The 19705-nt window shown below is 40.5% G+C and overlaps 1 protein-coding gene across 1 annotated transcript in view; it reads right to left on the reverse strand.

Moving 5' to 3' along the window:
• Positions 1-224: 224 nt before the first annotated feature.
• The window catches only part of TMPRSS15 (transmembrane serine protease 15), a 259431-nt gene continuing 239950 nt past the window's right edge, over positions 225-19705 (reverse strand). Inside the window, exons 23-26 of the mRNA XM_075851216.1 lie at positions 17843-18024; positions 7277-7372; positions 5192-5331; positions 225-456 (exon numbers count right to left, since the gene is read on the reverse strand). Coding sequence (XP_075707331.1) covers positions 301-456; positions 5192-5331; positions 7277-7372; positions 17843-18024 — 574 coding nt within the window. The 3' untranslated portion in view covers positions 225-300. The remainder of the gene's footprint in view (positions 457-5191; positions 5332-7276; positions 7373-17842; positions 18025-19705) is intronic.

The following is a 19705-nucleotide window of genomic DNA, read 5'->3' on the forward strand; positions in this document are numbered from 1 at the left end:
TGCTGCAATAGCAGATAGGAGTTGCAAAATCTGGTGACAGAGCCTCTTTAATGATATTTTATATGGCCGGCATAGTCTATATTTATTTGACATTATATACTTGTACACTCCATTAAATAGAATATGCATTACAAACTTACAACTGTGTTTCATACCACACAAATTTATTAAACAAATATAATTACATAAAGTGCATTTTAAGTAAAATGATCAAAGTTAAACCGTTTAATTACAAAGTAACAGATTTTGTGCATTTTTACATAAAAAAAAAGTTTGTTTGTTTTATTATTTTGATTGCCTTTAAATAATAAAACTATATATCCAATCTGAAAAAGTAGTCACTCGGGCATACACTCCAGGTCGATTTGGTTGGGCACATCCTACTCCAAATGAGGTCACACCCACCAAGATCCATCGATTTTCTACTTGGCACATGAGTGGGCCTCCAGAGTCACCCTAGAATGACAAAGTGACCATGTGATTAATTATATCCCAACAAAAACATATTTTCTGTACAAAATAATTCTGTTCTTTTAACACAAAAAAAACACAGAATGGCGAAAAAAAAATACTGCTGTAAAAATGTTCTTGAATTTTACACTGGAAAATAGGCAACATACTTAGCAGGAGTTAAAGCTATCAATTTAGGCCTTTTTCACACGGCCTGTATTTGATGTGTTTTTGTCATGTTTTACGCGCTCAAAAACGTGTCAAAAACGCAGGCTTTTAGCTTCTCATTAACATCAATGGGAATAAGCATTACGACACATTTTTTTTATGCTCGCGTGTTTAAACAACGTGCCGTGTAAAAAAAGAAGCGTCAGGTTAATTCTTGGCGCGTAAAAACGCACCTAATTCCCATAGTCAATGGAAGTCCTAATTACGTGACCAAAAAAAACGTGACAAAAAGGTGTAAAAAACGTGGCAAAAAAACGTGGCAAAAACGCCTGTACTTTAAAAAGCGCTTTGCACAAACTCTATCGTTTTTAACGCGTTTTTTCTGAGCATCGTGTGAACAAGGCCTAAGTGGGTAGTTTAGAGACAAATGACACAATGGCTGCCTTTATATCTGCCTCACTAACCTCAATTTTACCTAGTTAAGTCATTACCTCTATGGAGGTGCATGTTAGTTTTTTTTGCCCTACTTTCTGTGGTAGTAATACCTGCATATATATGACTATAAGTTGACCTTAGTGGTATTCACACCAAAAATGGTCCACCAAAAGTAGGAGTATTACTTCCGGTCCCCTAGTTTTAAGATATTGGGCTCAAAGAATGACAATCCCCGTGGTATAAGAAAAGTAAAGTGTGAATGGCTCAAATTTTGATATATCAATAATTTTCTATAAAAAAGTCTTTATCTGTAGCAGTTTATCCTGGACTACATTGAGGTCCAGCCAGAGGGGACTAAAGGTGATCTTGGCCCCCAGGCATTAAAGGTCATTGGCCCCATACCAACCAGTATAGTCATGATACAGTTGAGTAAATACCTTTACTGAGCACTTATCGCTTGCTATTTTTTCTTTATTTTACAGTATGTTATTTGCAGGTCCTGCCCTTAAACTTTAAGCAGTGATTTAACTTACCAAGGGGCTGTGGGACCATGATTGCCATGGGCCCTCGGTTATTGCCCTAATGGTTAATCCCTCCCTGGGCACAGTATATAACAGTACGATACAAGACTGGGCTTTATATACATAAACTAATGCATTAACTATGGTGTTGGTTCTTTCTGTATAGAATAGTTTTCTTTTTAAAAACACAACTACTCCATACATATGTATTAAAGTAAACCATTTATCAGGACAGACCTCCTTTAATTACATTTATTAGATACCCTAATAGTAAGCCCAAGAGTACCTACTAAACTGTCTCCTAAAGATATGCTTGAGGGGCAAAATCCTAGTGTGCTCTATATTGTAATGAGGGATTCCTTTCTTTGCAATGGACTGCGCTATTGATTCCGTCAAAACAACGGAACCTTTCACAACAGAGACAAACAGAAACCATTGGCACCGGATCTGTCACCATTGAAATCAATGGTTTCCGTTTGTGTCAGTCAGGGTCCCGCTCAAAAGCTCAGACGGAACGTCGGAACGGGACCCTGGCGCAGATGTGAACGAAGCCTTAGGTAGGTCAGTAGATGGTGGAAACACAAGGAGCGTAGAGATGGTACTGGACCCCATCAGCAAGAGGAAGAGGAGAAGAAGTTATCGGCAGTAAATGATACACAATGAACGGTCAGAAACATAGCAAGAAAACCAGGAGAGAGCAGTAACTACGGCCAATAGAGTGGAGCAAACTGAGTAGGAGTTGGTGGTCTTTAATGTCAAAGAGTGATCCAGAAGAATCAATAGAGAATAGTTAATTTTAGATTTAGCCGTCAGGAGATCATTCAAGAATTTAGTAAGGGCAGTTTCTGTAGAGCGTAGAGTGCGGAAACCAAATTGTAAGGGGTCGAGAAGAAACTTGGCGTATTAGGCGAGAGTAGACTAAGCGTTTCTGGAGTTTAGAAATGAAGGGGAGATGAGAGACAGGTCGGTAGTTAGCAGCTTCTATGTACTACAGGTTTCCCATATGGTATGTCCGCCCCTGGAATGGCTGTTATAGCAGAGCAGAGCTGAATCTGTTATTTAAAGGGAACGCCCAAGATTTAAAAAAAAAATGGTTTGCTTTTTTTATTCTCAAGAAACATTGACTGTGTCTGGTATTGCGTATCATCGCATTAAAGTGAATACTGCCAAACGAGACGCAGCCCACGGACAGCAGTGGTGCTTTTTCTGGGGGGGGGGGGAATCAGATACCTTTTTTGAATTCGGGACAACCTCTATTAGCATTTCTTTTATGCAACAAGAAAAGTCTACAGGTTTACCTGAAGTCGTAGGTAAAACCACAGATAACTCACTGTGATGTCAGGACAGATTCTGCAGAATGACAAATTGAACTCTACTGCACTGACAAACTCGGTTTAATGTAAGGTAACTATGACAACGCCTTGGAATAATTATTCAAATTAGAATACGTATGAATACAGGGTTTATTTTATGCTTTACGTGATCATCACAATAAAATATGTTTAATATATACTTACTGTATATCAAATTACTGCATTACATAGAATATTTTACATTGTAAAAGCTTCTTTATAGACGGAGTTCTATTTATTATTCCCTATGTATATATTTTTTTCTTTTTGCAAACCCGCCGACACATTCTTAGAAAGCAATGCTATAGAAAGAGCTATTTTAATTGTGACTACTGTGCTGTCATTGTCAGTAGGTTTAGAAAAGCGTATCGTAAGCTCAGTCCGATGGCGTGCGTCATAGTTAGCTATGCTAATTCCCATTCATTGCTATGCACTGTCATGCTCCATGTGCTGTGTTACTGAGATAAAATCAATTGTCATTGGTGTGCACGCCTAGAGAGACATAGGAACAGCTTTAAGGGCTAGCGGCAATTTAAAAAAAATATTAAGGTGAGGTTAATTTTCATTTACTGATGTCAATTAGATGGTGGTATTGGTTTCTGCAGAAGCTTCTATGTTTCAGTCTTCGTGTCATGCAATTTAGGTAACATGATCACATCTCAACCATTTTGGGATTAATTTAAAGGGTATGTCCCCTTTGAGCAAGACTGTATAGTATATACAGACAGATTATACTAAAATACCTATGTAAATGCATTACATTACTCACTTTAGATCAGAGTCTGTAATATAGCCCAGAGATGCATTCATAATTCTACTGGTTGTCGGCTAACAAGCTTGTCATCACATCCATCCCTAAATTTTGTATGTTCTTCGGTTTCCGCATTAAAAACCACGCCAAAAATCTCAGTGTGAACTAGGCCTAAATGTTCTTACGGAATAATAACAAGCAGAGATCTTAAAAACCGTGAGGAATTAATACAGGAAGTATATTGGAATATTGTATAACTTTTAATTGTGCAAAAAACAATGTTAATTTGCTGAAACTGGACAAACCCTTTAAAGACTATGTACACCTTTGAAAACTTTTTTTTTAATTAAATCAATGTTTTATGTGATTATAAACAATTTTGAATTGACTTTTATTCAAATCTTCTTTTATTTTTACGACGCATCTCCTTTTATGTATCCCCTATACAGTGAAGCTCTATCCTTCGCTATCAGCCAATTCCGTCAGTTCACACAGGATCACAATAATATTGATCGATTAACCTAGATATGATTGATATTAATGTGATCCTGTGTGTTAGAGACACACAGGACCCGCTCTTAGCCGAGCCGTCAGTTCACTTCACTGACAGATTTGGCTGATAAAGAACGATAAAGTTTCTATGTATAGAGGATACATAGAAGCTGTATCTGAAAAACGAAATAATTTTTTTAGCAAAAGTAAATTAAAAAAATATTTATAATCACAAAAAAATGAATGAAAAATAAAGAACATTTAAAGATGAACATAGCCTTTAAAGGGGTCCGACACCCGGACCCCACATCAATCAAGTGTTCCAGCTGCCTCTGAGCACTGGCTATCCATGCTCGAAGCAGGTTGCTCAAGTCACAGTACAGCAGCCATACTGCAGTACTGCAACATGGCCTTTATATAGTGTACGGAGACATCTGCTTCCGAAACCGGTCACAGCATAACGTCCGGTGCCCGGAGGCAGCCCGAACAGCTGATTGGTGCAGGATCTGGGTGTCGGACCCCCACTGATCATATACTGGAAAATCGTCCCATGCCAGGACAACCCCTTTAAGGGTGAAAGGGTCCAGCGCTTGTATATGCCCTACCCTCTTCCCATTCCATGACCCTGTCCTTGCTCTCTTTGCCATTCCAGTGCCATTAGGATACAACCAACCCGAACTAGGCCTACTCTTGTACATGGTCCCCATAGTATTTGCAGGGTTTGCATCTATGCTATATACCCTCTTCCTACAAGGCTAAATATTGAGCCACTGTCCTGTCCATTTTCTAATTTATTGAACTTTGTTCACCTTTTACATTTATTGTACTTATCTACATTAGAAATATATGGATATGTTCATTCCTAGAAAATGTGGTATTTTTTTGGGGGTATGTTTGATATAATTAGAATGAGGCACCATAAGGACCAATGTGATTCTCTGTAGAGCTCTATGGACTATGATAGCACCATGTAAATTAAATAATTATTTGTCCTATGTACCAGATACTATAATGGCTTATACCTGGCAGGAATCTATTCCTCCTTCATCGTACCCCGCACAGACCATAGTATTGGTGATATTATACTCCGGCATCTGCTGTTGACATTTTTCATTGGATATCAGTGGAACTTTAGCCTCCTGTAATATATTTGGAACGGGACCTGATAAAGATATTGGAGAAATAAAACAGTTAAGAATTAATTTCTGAGCCATAAAAATTCAAGGTGGGAAGCCTAGTCACATGTATCACTGCAGGCAATGCAGATAATTTAATTTCAAGCTGTTCATTTCTACACAACATATCCATTGAATCAGCATTTCCCAGCGGTTGTGCTATTAAATTGGTGGCCTGATTACAGAGCAGGTCAGTAATTACCAGCATTTTATTATCATGGATGTAATAAACAGGGCCAGTTTATAGGGTTATTAAAATTATTTCCTCACATAAATTCTGATTTACAAATACAGCATAATAAACTCGATTGCCATGTTGATGATATTGTTAGTGGGAGTGTTTTTTTATTTTATTTTTTCCTTTTTTTTATTTTTGTTGACTAGAAATGTTTATAGCAATAATGCAAGCCTATATAATTAAGGCAATGACTTTCCCTACTGCATTGCAGGCAGCCTATTCACGTTCCCTGTATTCACATACAACGGTTTTACTTAATAGTACTAATTTCTGGTGGAAAAAAAGTGTATTTCCAGCTATTTCTTCACAGTTTCATGTGTAATACAGTTAAAAAATGACATGTGTTACCTTTATTTTATCAATGATCCCTCCCAGGCTATGCTTTTCAGTAACCGTCATCAATGTGAATTAAACTCTATAGGGTTCTGATTGTTTTCCCAGGACAGAGACGTAGTGTAGCAAGACTTTTTCACCCGGGGCAAATATTAAGTTGACTGCCTTAGACTTGTATTTAAATACCCTGGACAAGGTGGAGTGGCTTTTTGTTGCCACCCTCTGGCATCCAGGGCACATGCCCTAACAGAACCCCCTTGCTATTTATTGTGTTAAAGGCCATTTCCACTTTAAATAATTGACCAGATTACAATACCATGCAATATAAAGTTAGACAACGTACTAAATAATATTCACACTGGTGTCATGGTTTTCAATTATAGGGGAGCTGTGCTGGATCCGACATACAACAGATCCAAGTGGCAACCAATGGACACTATTGACTACTAATGGGAATCGTTGCAGTCCCATCAAGGTTTCCGTCATTCTGACAGCAAGAATTACGCTGCATGCTGTGTTATTCTTGCTGTTAAATGTGACAGATTCCCCAATGGAGGCTTACAGCGGCAGCCTAACTTGTGTTTCAATTAAACTAGTGGAAACATTGCCACAACCAGGTTATCTATATAGCGCTATAGCACTTGTGGCCATGTATGATAAACATACCAGCGTGGTCCACCACCTTCTGCATGGAGCTCAGTACAAAATCTCAGTACAAAATTTTTCAGCGCTGGCTGAAAATTGGCATAAGTCAAAGTTTCGATCACACTACGGGACTAAAAAATCCATTGATTTCACACACATAGACATCCCTAAGACACTCTCAATGGCTTTTGTATCCAGTAATTCATTGTAGATTCCAAATGTCATATGAGTGGCAAAAAGTTGGGGCACAACCTTGTGCAGGATTCTCATTATTCCTGGCATTAATAAAGGGTCACAGACGGTGGTGTAATGATCGAAGTTGCAGGGTGTGCCACGGCGACAACACCCAGAGGTCAGGGGGCCGAGATCCCCACAGGCTACTACATCAGACCACGGCATAGGGTGTCCTGATGACAGGACACATCAAGACCTTCTATGTGTTGCTGCAACTGGGTCTGAAGTGGCAACCTATGGGGATGGACGGGCCCTCATAAAAAAAGCCAGAGGTGGGCAGGCCCTGCAGAAAAGCAGGGGCGGTAAGTAACTGCTTTTGTTTTTTTAAGTCTGATCTGGGAATAGATTAGGGAGCCTGATCTGTGGGGGGGGGGTCCAAGATGGGGGGCCCCACTTAAAAGTGAGGCATGGCCCCTGCACTCTATAGTCGTGCCTCTGGTCACAGCTTATTACATATTTATATTAAATAGTACAATATTTACCTTGGCTTTGTGTCCGACCCCAACCAGCAATGGTACAATTCAGTCCTGGTGGAAATACCTCCTGGCTCTCAGGCAGGCATACTGGTTGTATATAATCTGTTGAAAGACCAATAAATATGTGTGTGTATATATATATGTATATTCAATTTATTTTATTTGCTTTGCATATTCGCGTTCACCCTAAAAGGAACAATCTTTTCTTCAAATTTTTTTTCACTCCTGTGCAGACAGAGATAGATAGATATATAGATAGAAAGATAGAAATGAGATAGATTGATAGACAGACAGACAGACAGACAGACAGTTTGCCCACTGTCAAAGACATGAACAGTCTAGAATTTTTAGGCTAGGTTAATTTTACCAGTGAGAGATAGATTATATTAAAAAAAAACAGAAAATCACATTGTCAAAATTATATATATTTATTTGCCTTGTGCACAGAGAAATAAGTATTTGATCCCTTTGGCAAACAAGACTTAATACTTGGTGACAAAACTCTTGTTGGCAAGCACAGCAGTCAGACGTTTTTTGTAGTTGATGATGAGGTTTGCACAAATGTTAGATGACATTTTGGCCCACTCCTCTTTGCAGATCATCTGTAAATCAATACAATTTTGAGGCTGTCACTTGGCAACTCGGATCTTCAGCTCCCTCAATAAGTTTTCGATGGGATTAAGGTCTGGAGACTGGCTAAGCCACTCCATGGCCTTAATGTGCTTCTTTTTAAGCCACTCCTTTGTTGCCTTGGCTGTATGTTTCGGGTCATTGTCGTGCTGGAAGACCCAGCCACGAGCCATTTTTAATGTCCTGGTGGATGGAAGGAGGTTGCCACTCAGGATTTGACGGTACATGGCTCCATCCATTCTCCCATTGATGCGGTGAAGTAGTCCTGTGCCCTTAGCAGAGGAGCACCCCCAAAACATAATGTTTCCACCTCCATGCTTGACAGTGGGGACATTGTTCTTTGGGTCATAGGCAGCATTTCTCTTCCTCCAAACACGGCGAGTTGAGTTAATGCCAAAGAGCTAAATTTTAGTCTCATCTGACCACAGCACCTTCTCCGAATCACTCTCAGAATCATCCAGATGTTCATTTGCAAACTTCAGACGGGCCTGTACATGTGCCTTCTTGAGCAGGGGGAGCTTGCGGGCACTGCAGGATTTTAATCCATTACGGCGTAATGTGTTACCAATGGTTTTCTTGGTGATTGTGGTCCCAGCTGCCTTGAGATCATTAACAAGTTCCCACCGTGTTGTTTTCGGCTGAGCTCTCACCTTCCTCAGGATGAAGGATACCCCACGAGGTGAGATTTTGCATGGAGCCCCAGATCAATGTCGATTGACAGTCATTTTGTATGTCTTCCATTTTCTTACTATTGCACCAACAGTTGTCTCCTTCTCACCTAGCGTCTTACTTTTGGTTTTGTAGCCCATTCCAGCCATATTCAGGTCTATGATCTTGTCCCTGACATCCTTAGAAAGCTCTTTGGTCTTGCCCATGTTGTATAGGTTAGAGTCAGACTGATTAATTGAGTCTGTGGACAGGAGTCTTTTATACAGGTGACCATTTAAGACAGCTGTCTTTAATGCAGGCACCAAGTTGATTTGGAGCATGTAACTGGTCTGGAGGAGGCTGAATTCTTAATGGTTGGTAGGGGATCAAATACTTATTTCTCTGTGCACAATGCAAATAAATATATATAATTTTGACTATGCGATTTTCTGTTTTTTTTTAAATATTATTTATCTCTCACTGGTAAAATTAACCTAGCCTAAAAATTCTAGACTGTTCATGTCTTTGACAGTGGGCAAACTTACAAAATCAGGAAGGGATCACATACTTATTTCCTTCACTGTACATACATACATACAAACATAGACAGACAGACAGACAGACAGACAGACAGAGACAGACAGACAGACAGACAGACAGACAGATAGATAGATGATAGATAGATAGATAGATAGATAGATAGATAGATAGATAGATAGATAGATAGATAGATAGATAGATAGATAGATAGAAGATAAATATGAGATGGATATAAGATATTTATGAGATAGATAGATATTTATGAGCATCCTCCGGTGGGTCCGGCAGCGGAGCAGAGAGACATTGTGTCCCTGCTCCGCTGCTTACCCTTGTAGGCAGGTCCGGCGTTAGGACCCCCTGCCGACTATAGCAGCCGTATCGGCTGCTGCTTGGCCCGCGGCATGAGGAGACACACGCACACCGGTATATAAATGTTATGTGCCGTGCGATATGGGCCCCCTCATGCACGGTGGCGTCACTAGCCCTGGTGCTCTGGTGCTAGCGACTGAAGCATTCACTTGTATCTGCGTCCGCAGATGCAATTGAATAGTATAAGCTGAAGGCCACATTAGGCTGTAGGCACTGTCTACAAGAGAAGGGGCTGTGTTTGGCACTATCTACAAGAGGGGGCTGTGTGTGGCACAATCTCCAAGAGAAGGGTCTGTGTGTGGCACTATCTACAAGAGGGGGGCTGTGTGTAGCACTATCTACAAGAGGGGGGCTGTGTGTGGCACAATCTACAAAAGTGGGCCTGTGTGTGGCACTGTCTACAAAAGGGGGGCTATGTGTGGCACTGTCTACAAGAGAAGGGTCTGTTTGTGGCACTATCTACAAGATAAGGGGCTGTGTGTGGCACAATTATTGTGGTGGTGCCTAAAGGGGGTACTATTATAGGATGTGACACTGAGGGGGCACTATTTCCATCTGAGGCACTATAGATGGTGAGGGTTTTGTAGAGGCTGGGGAGGTGCTACAAAAGCGAGAAGCCAAAGATGTTGTGTTTCAAATTCTGCAGAGGCAATTTGTAGTTGGGAGAAGGCGTCAGGGCCATCTGGGCCGGATGAAGAAGAAAAGGAAAAGTGAGCGACTTCAGTCTGAGAAGACGTCACCGGTGATTCACTGGATTTCACTCTATTGTATTACAGGAGTTTTAACATCATAGACGTTTATGGCATATCTATAGGAAATGCAAAAATTGTCTGTGGTACCCAGCATTGGTACCCACAGCTATATCTAGAACTGAGCGCAGAATACAGGCAGAGTCCAGTGGAGAGAGGGTCACACGTGCGCGCAGCTCTCTCTATTCTGTTGTATGATTGTTATGGAAACAGCCGAGCAGCTCTTGCTCGGCTGTTTCTGTAACTCCTATTGAACAGAATGGAGAGAGATGCGCGCACGCGTTACCCTCGCTCCACTGGTCTCCGCCTGTATTCTGCGGTCAGTTCTAGATATAGCTGCGTGTACCAGACCTGGGACCCGCATCTATCAGACATATTTGGCATTTCCTGTGGATATGCCAAAAATGTCTAAGATGGGAAAACTACATTAAGCTATATGGTTTGCAAAGCGCTTTTGTAGGACTGGTGTCTACCACTATATGGTCACTGTATGTTGGTAATATTGGTCTTTGGTTTACTACACACATTTTACTACACAATTAAGAGTGACATTATTTCTATATAGCTGACGTGTGGGCTCCAATAATTATTTCCTCTGGTGGGCCCATGGTACTCTAGTCCGACACTGGATAGATTGATAGATAGATAGATAGATAGATAGATAGATAGATAGATAGATAGATAGATAGATAGATAGATAGATAGATAGATAGATAGATAGATAGATAGATAAATAGATAGATAGATAGACCGCGTTCCAAATTATTATGCAAATGTTATTTTTCGCTGATTTTCCTAAATAGTCGATGCAAATGACAGTCAGTATAATCTTCAAGCCATCAACCGTTGGAGTATAATGCTAATTTTATTGAACAAATCTCCTACTGATAACAGATTTTTTTTTAGAAGTAATAAACTCAAAATGCACTGTTTCACATTATTATGCACAGCAGAGATCAAAACATTTTAAAGGTTGTAAAGAGAACTAAAATTGTAATTTGTTGAATTTGCAGCATCAGGAGGTCATATTTACAGAAATCAAAAGCTCTTTCAATCAGACAAAACTTAGCAGGCCAAGTTACATGTTAACATAGGACCCCTTCTCTGATATCACCTTCACAATTCTTGCATCCATTGAATTTGCGAGTATTTGGAAAGTTTCTGCTTGAATATCTTTGCAGGATATCAGAATAGCCTCCCAGAGCTTCTGTTTTGATGTGAACTGCCTCCCACCCTCAAGATATTTTGCTTGAGGATGCTCCAAAGGTACTCAATAGGGTTGTGGTCAGGGGAACATGGGGCCACACCATGAGTTTCTCTCCTTTTATGCCGATAGCAGCCAATGACACAGAGGTATTCTTTGCAGCATGAGATGGTGCATTGTCATGCATGAAGATAATTTTGCTACGGAAGGCACGGTTCTTCTTTTTGTACCACGGAAGAAAGTGGTCAGTCATAAACTCTACGCACTTTGCAGAGGTCATTTTCACACCGTCAGGGACCCTAAAGGGGCCTACCGGCTCTCTCCTCATGATTCCAGCCCAAAACATGACTCCACCACCTCCTTGCTGATGTCACAGCCTTGTTGGGACATGGTGGCCATTCACCAACCATCCACTACTCCATCCATCTCGACCATCCAGGGTTGCACGGCACTCATCAGTAAACAACACGGTTTGAAAATTAGTCTTCATGTATTTCTGAGCCCACTGCAACCGTTTCTGCTTGTGAGCATTGTTAAGGGGTGGCCGAATAATAGCTTTATGCACACTTGCAAACCTCTGGAGGATCCTACACCTTGAGGTTCGCGGGACTCCAGAGGCACCAGAGGCTTCAAATACCTGTTTGCTGCTTTGCAATGGCATTTTAGCAGCTGCTCTCCTAATCCTATTAATTTGTCTGGCAGAAATCTTCCTCATTATGCCTTTATCTGAACGAACCCGTCTGTGCTCTGAATCAGCCACAAATCTTTTCACAGTACGATGATCACGCTTAAGTTTTCTTGAAATATCCAATGTTTTCATGCCTTGTCCAAGGTATTGCACTAGTTCACGCTTTTCGGCAGCAGAGAGATCCTTTTTCTTTCCCATATTGCTTGAAACCTGTGGCCTGCTTAATAATGTGGAACGTCCTTCTTAAGCAGTTTTCCTTTGATTGGGCACACCTGGCAAACTATTTATCACAGGTGTCTGAGATTTATTACAATGATCCAAAGAGCCCTAAGACACAATACCATCCATGAGTTTAATTGAAAAACTAATAATTAAATGTTTAAGACTCTTAAATCCAATGTGCATAATAATTTGGAACACGGTGTAGATCGATAGATAGATGGATAGACAGATAGATAGATAGATAGATAGGCGGCGCCTGTGAAACCAGCCGCCGCCACCCCCTCCTGCACTATAATTGTACCTGGGTCTATAGGACTCAGATACAATTACATCCTTTCACTGACGTAAGCAGCGTGATGTCATCATCGCGCCGCTTGCATGTTTGAATAACAGGGCAAGGCAGCCTGCCAATCAGCGCCTTTAAACAATGCAACGTTGAAAGGCACTGATTGGCCATGCAGAACAACTTGCCCTGCCACTCAGCGCCGCGTCGTTTAGCCCCAGCAGACCTGCGTTGTAAGAAGACGGTACGGGAACAGATTTAGGTGAGTATGTAAAAATTATTTTTTGTGCTAAAAGTGTGAGGGACTATATGTGCAGCACTATCTACAGCGGGTAGGGCTGTATGTGGGGGGCTATATGTACTGCACCATCTACATGGGGTAGGGCTGTATGTGGGGTGCTATATGTGCAGCACCATCTACAGGCGGGTAGGGCTGTATGTGGGGCCTATATTTGCAGCACTATCTACAGTGGGGTAGGCTGTATGTGGGGGCTATATGTGCAGTACTATCTACAGGAGGTAGGGCTGTATGTGGGGGCTATATGTGCAGTACTATCTACAGGAGGTAGGGCTGTATGTGGGGGCTATATGAGGAGCACTATCTACAGGGGGGGCTATATGTGCAGCACTATCTACAGTGGGAGGAGGCTATATGTGGAGCATTATCTACAGGGGGTGTGGACTATATGTGGAGTACTATCTACAGGGGGCTAGCTACAGGGGCTCTATAGGGGGCAGTATATACAGGGGGCTCCATGTGGGGCACTGTCTACAGGAGGATCTATGTGGGGCACTATCTACAGGGGGCACTGTGTGTGTGCATGTGATACAGTGTATGGTACTATTATTATTAGAGGTGCAGTGTATGGCGCTATTATATTTAGGGGCATAGTGTGTGGCACAATAAGAATTGTATCTCCGGTTATAGGTGCAGAAATGATTGAAAAGTGAGAAGCTGAAGACAGCTGAGCGGAAAACTGCAGAAATGGGCTAAGGCCGGGAGAAGTCGTCATAAAGGTCTGGACCGGATGGAGAAGAAAAGAGAAAAATAACAACTAGAGTCTGGTGAGTCACTTAATGTAAATGTTTATTCTGCCTCTAATCAGTAATGTAGTCACTGTATGATCTGCAGCGAGATGATGGGCGCCATTTTAAATTTCAACACAGGCAGCAAAAAAGCTAGAATCGGCCCTGGATAGATAGATGATAGATAGATAGATAGATAGATAGATAGATAGATAGATAGATAGATAGATAGATAGATAGATAGATAGATAGATAGATAGATAGATAGATAGATAGATTTAGATCCTAGGATAACTTGGGCTTTGTCGTATGCCTGTATTGCTCTGCCTGTCTTGTTATTATTTACACTTCATTGCACAGAGGTCTATAGAGTAAGAAAATGTGAGCTCACCATTAACTAACCTGAAAAGCGATAGAAATGCTGATTAGCATACAGACCCCAGGTAGCACGGCTAAAGAGGTGCGGAGTGTACTGGGATTCTGTGCTGAAGCAAATCAACAAGGTATAGAAGAGAGAATTTCATGACCTTTTGACACCATAAATGTTGTGTGTATCGGGCATGAAAACTAATCCCAGTTTCACACTGTGCGGCAGTCATAAACCAACCTCCACAAAACAATTTGAAGAAATATGGATTTTTTTTGGCTTTATAACTATTCTGATTCAATGCTTTAAGACTGAAATTCACTTCTTAGCAGCATAATCCCACTACCATCCACACAAATACAGAACTTCTTTCTATTTCAATCTATCAAACAATCAGACATTCAATAATAAAAAAAACAAAAACACATCATGCTATAATGGATTTATTGTTCACAGATAAATAATCCCCCCACTATATTATATGTAGTGTTATATCTAGATTTAATTATATTTTGTATCGATTTTGTGCTTTAAGAAAACAACATGTTATCTCCTGCCAGATGTTTCAGAGATGGGGGACATGTAGACGGAAAAATGGGTGGTCTGGTTGCCTGGTACTGCCCGCTCTCCCACATATGTCTGCCGCCATTACATTAAAACTTCTAGCGGACAATTGAGTCGCTGGATAGACCCTTTAATCTACCCTAAAAACGCAGGTACACTGATACATCCTCTAATATTTGAATACACAAAAATTGGCTAAGTATCGAGTCATACATGGGAAAGAAACTGTGGAATGGACGAGCTGCATTGATGACTGTTTGGATGTGGGGGTGTACAGCAAAACAGTGTCTGAGATCATATTCAAGCAAGTAATCATATTCTTTAGTATAAGATAAGCCTTTAACTTTTATTTTGGAGCCTTTTATAATAATATAATTCACAACTTCGTAAATGGTAATGCACCTGTTTAATGACGATTGCCAGACAGCCCTAAAGTCGGTCCATACGGGATAATTTACTGTGTCTTAAGACATTTCAAGAAACATAAAGGGGTTTTACAGGACTTTTATATAAATGCCCTATTTTTAGTATAGGCCATTAATAGTAGATTTCTGGATGTCCAAGTCCCAGCAACTCAGCTGTCTGACGAGGTCACAGTGACAAACGATGTGGCCTTTTCATAGTCTACCAAGTACAGCCCCGAAGATATCCATAGCGGCTGTGCCTAGGATTGCAGCTCAGTCCCATTCAATTTAATGGGACATGGTTGCAGAAAACTACAACCCCAGGCATAACCGCTGCGAATATGTGCGACACTTTGTCCGGTCCACTGTGAAGAGGTCGCGGCATGCATCGTCGCGGCCTCTTCATTGAGCTGATTGGTGGGGGTGCCAGGAGTCAGACCTCCACTGACCCGATCCTAAAAATAAGCCATCAATATGAAAGTCCCGGAAAACCCCTTTAAGCTACTCTTCTTCAGGTAACAGGCCTATGCTATTGCAAAAGTTTTGTGCTTGCTGAAAAGATTTTGAAGTGAAACTCCAGGCAAATTTTCATGACTAAAATGGAGCTACTAGGGCAATATACTCTTTATAGAATTTGATTCTTAATAGCACAGAAATAACAAAATGGCAGCACTGGGCTGTACAGGGGAAGTTGTGAAAAACAAGCCAAATTCTCTGACATCACTTCCTGCTCTACAGCTATTGGCTGCCAGCCGTTTTTACGGGCTGTGCTCTCATTATAAAGTATGGGAGCATGGCCCATAAAATAAAAAAGTAGAACATGTCCTATTTTTCTATGTTTCTACGGCACAGACACATTCCCGTAAATAGAAACCGTGTACTCTCTCTGCTTTCTGGAAATGGAAAAGAGAGCTATTAGTATTACCAGTATTATGTGCAGAGGACAGGACATCTGCGGGGTGCAGCCTCAGCAAATCGCTGTAGCAGAAAGGGATGTCAGACAAGGGGGTCATCATTTTGGCAACTTCTCCTGTACAGTTTAGTAACATTCAGCCTTAAGCTATTGTCTGGGGTGTTAAAAAACGTTTCCTTTTTGCTTTATGTAATAGCTTAACAGCCATATAAATGAAAGGTCTAAAACTTTCTAATCTACTTTGTTTCAATTCCTTACCATTTTCATGATATTTGTTTGCTGTCATTAAATGAGAGCACTATTGTTTACATTCAGAGACAGCGAACCTGTACATACCCCGCCTAGACTAGCTATGATTGCAGCCTAGAGCAGGACTAGCTATATACAGTTTGTAGCCTGTTAATTTAAACAAGGCCATTAGGACAGAGCTCCCGCTTTTTGACTGCACCACGCATACTGCTGCGACTTTGGCTTCGGTGGCTGTCCTTTTTGTTATTTTTGCACTTTTTGACTGCTACAATCTTTATTTACAAGAAAACTTAGAGAAAAAGAAGCTATTGCGCCATAAGTAATAAGAAATTACAAATTTTATTGGAGCATACAACACAAAGTAACATGTATATAAAATTAAGGGGATCTAAAAAAGAGCAGTGTGGTTGGCTTCACATGAATAAACTCTAAGATATCATGCGACAAGAAATCCCTAGACACTGGTGTGCATGACGATGACCAAGAATTAGGGAAATAACTACATGGTATATGATAGACATAGAAACAGCCTGTCGGTAATTATGCAAGTTAGATAGGGGGAAACATGGAGTACATCACATAAGTGCAAGTTCGTGGATACCCAGAATCAAACAATTTCATAGCAAGTAAAGCCTAGGTAGGAAATAGATGGGAGAGAAGAGGTCAAAGTCAGGTCAACTGGCCAAAGGCAAAATGTCCGGTGTTTAGAGCATGTATAGATCCAAAGGATCTGCTTTAAACACACGTGGGTGTTATGGCAAGCTTACACATCGAGATGAGTGTGTAGATGGCCTCACACTGCGGGGCGTTACCAGTTCAGGCCGCAGTGTGGGGCCACCTATACACTCATCTCGATGTGTAAGCTTGCCATAACACCCACGTGTGTTTAAAGCAGATCCTTTGGATCTATACATGCTCTAAACACCGGACATTTTCCCTTTGGCCAGTTGACCTGACTTTGACCTCTTCTCTCCCATCTATTTCCTACCTAGGCTTTACTTGCTATGAAATTGTTTGATTCTGGGTATCCACGAACTTGCACTTATGTGATGTACTCCATGTTTCCCCCTATCTAACTTGCATAATTACCGACAGGCTGTTTTTATGTCTATCATATACCATGTAGTTATTTCTCTAATTCTTGGTCATCGTCATGCACACCAGTGCCTAGGGATTTCTTGTCGCAGGATATCTTAGAGTTTATTCATGTGAAGCCAACCACACTGCTCTTTTTTTAGATCCCCTTAATTTTATATACATGTTACTTTGTGTTGAATGTTCCAATAAAATTTGTAATTTCTTATTACTTATGGCGTAATAGCTTCTTTTTCTCTAAGTTTTCTAGTACTCATGAAGTATGCTTTGATATAAATATATAGTGGAGGTGCCCAGACACTTGTTATTGGCACCTAACCCGTTACTTTACCTGCTGAGTCTTTATATTTAAATTTTTATTTACATTCAACCAGAAAACCCTACGGAGCCCATTGTAAACTTGCATTTTAGGGACCAGAATGAAATAACGAATTGCCCTGGTATGTTACATGACGTTAGTAGGTGAATTTTACAAATGATTAAAATTTGACCTAAAATTTGAGTTTCAATGTAAATGAACAGATCATACATCCACATTAATCCTCACACACTTTATCATGCTTATATAGTACACGACACCATAATACAATAACCAGGTCACTACTTTACCCATTTACATACCTGTATAATTAACTTGTAATTCTAGATGCATCATGATGATGTCACTATCCTTAGTGCGCCGGTTGTAATGAGGATTGATGACGATCTGATCAATCAGCCTGCTTTCTGTTTGCGGATAGGTCAGGTTAAAACTATCGTGCATTCCCAGAACAGCTTTCCAATTGGCCGGTATTAAATTCCTCCTGCGAATCACAAAGAAAACGTCAAAATTATTAACGGCCCAATGACAAGCCTGACTGATTCCCCCTGTATTATTTGTGTTCCTCTCTGACCTCTTAAGTAGTACACATAATTTGAGCTTTGTATCGTATTAAGTGAGATAGTTTATTATAATTGGAAAGTGCTTAATGTTTCCTCGCTGCTCCGCAGGACACACGTTCGCAAACACAGAATTATCAGCAGATTCCTTGATTCCAGCCAGAAAACTATAAATTATAATAGTAGCAGGAACAACAATACAATTATGAAGGGGCTATTAACTTAATTATTATGATTCTTTAAACAGCTAAGTTAAAAATCTCCAGCCAATTAGTCATCAGCCCCATGACGCAAATAATTAGTATGTTCCATCTGAGAAACAATTGGTTTGAAATATTGGTTCTTGGCACCTCATTTCTGCATGAGGAAAGACCAAGTGCAGTAAACATTGCAGCTGATATCTGCTTGGGAACCAAATGGGGAATCATTTGCATATCACTAAAGGCTTTATCTACTAACCACACATTTCCTGCAAATCGGTATTCGGTATTATATGTTAACCAAACACATGAATATAAATGACCTGAGCTAGGATTGGTCCAATAGCAGCTGTTTGAATATTGAATTTCCCATACTGGATAAGTGAATACAGAGCGGCTGTCAAATGGGCTGAAAATTTAATGGAGTATTCTGGTTTCTAAATAAGCCATTTATATTAGAAGAAAGTTTACGGTCATAAAAAAAAGTTTATAAATTTCTATTTTTTATTAATTTCTACAGAAGCATGTTAATCAGTCATGATTGCAAGACTAAGATCATTTTCTTGATCTTAGTTGGAGTTATTTTTGCATATGTTTTTGTTCTTAAAGGGGTTGTCTAGTATCAGAAAATATTTTTCATATACTCTATAAGGGATATCTGAGTTATTAGGGGGCGGGGGTCCTCTGTTCAGGATCCTCATCTCTTGGCCAGAGTGGAGAAAGGTCATAATAAGCGTCTCTCTCTCTGGAGGACCTGTCATGTCCTGCATTACACAGACAGCCCATTGATATGAACGGGCACTGTGTAATGCTTAATTTCTCCTCTGGTGGTGCTGTAGGGAAATTGGACACTTATTGCCAGGTTTCCTTACAGATTGCCGCGGATCGCTGGGGGCCCCAGCAAGGAAAGACTGTGATCAGATTATTGTCAAGGGACCATTCTGACAAGTAGGGATTGTGTAAAGCAGAGAACCCCTTTAAAGAGGATCTATCAGCTCTCCTGACATTTTTAGTAAATATTTGTATTCCTCATGAAATAAAAATTCTGGAGAATCTTTTTTTTGGAGCTCTGCATTGTGCCCTTCCATCTTTACCTGCTTTGTGCATTTCCTCTCTTATTCCTGCTGGAAATGTATGAATAAATTGACAACTAGGTGAGACCTTTCCTCTTTCTATAGTGTGTGTCCCTGCACAGCCTGACAATGTTAGCACAGATTGGACAGTCTCAGAGTGGGAAGGGACACACCTCATTGACAAAGGGAAATGGTAATACCAAGTTGTCAATGTATTCATACATTTCCAGGAGGAATAAGAGAGGACGTGCACAATGCAGGTAAAGATGCTCTTGATTTTTATTTCATGGGGAATACTGTACAAGTTCGTACTAAAACAGACATGTGAGAAG

This window comes from Rhinoderma darwinii, chromosome 2, assembly GCF_050947455.1.
Source record: "Rhinoderma darwinii isolate aRhiDar2 chromosome 2, aRhiDar2.hap1, whole genome shotgun sequence".
Taxonomy (NCBI): Eukaryota; Metazoa; Chordata; class Amphibia; order Anura; family Rhinodermatidae; genus Rhinoderma; species Rhinoderma darwinii.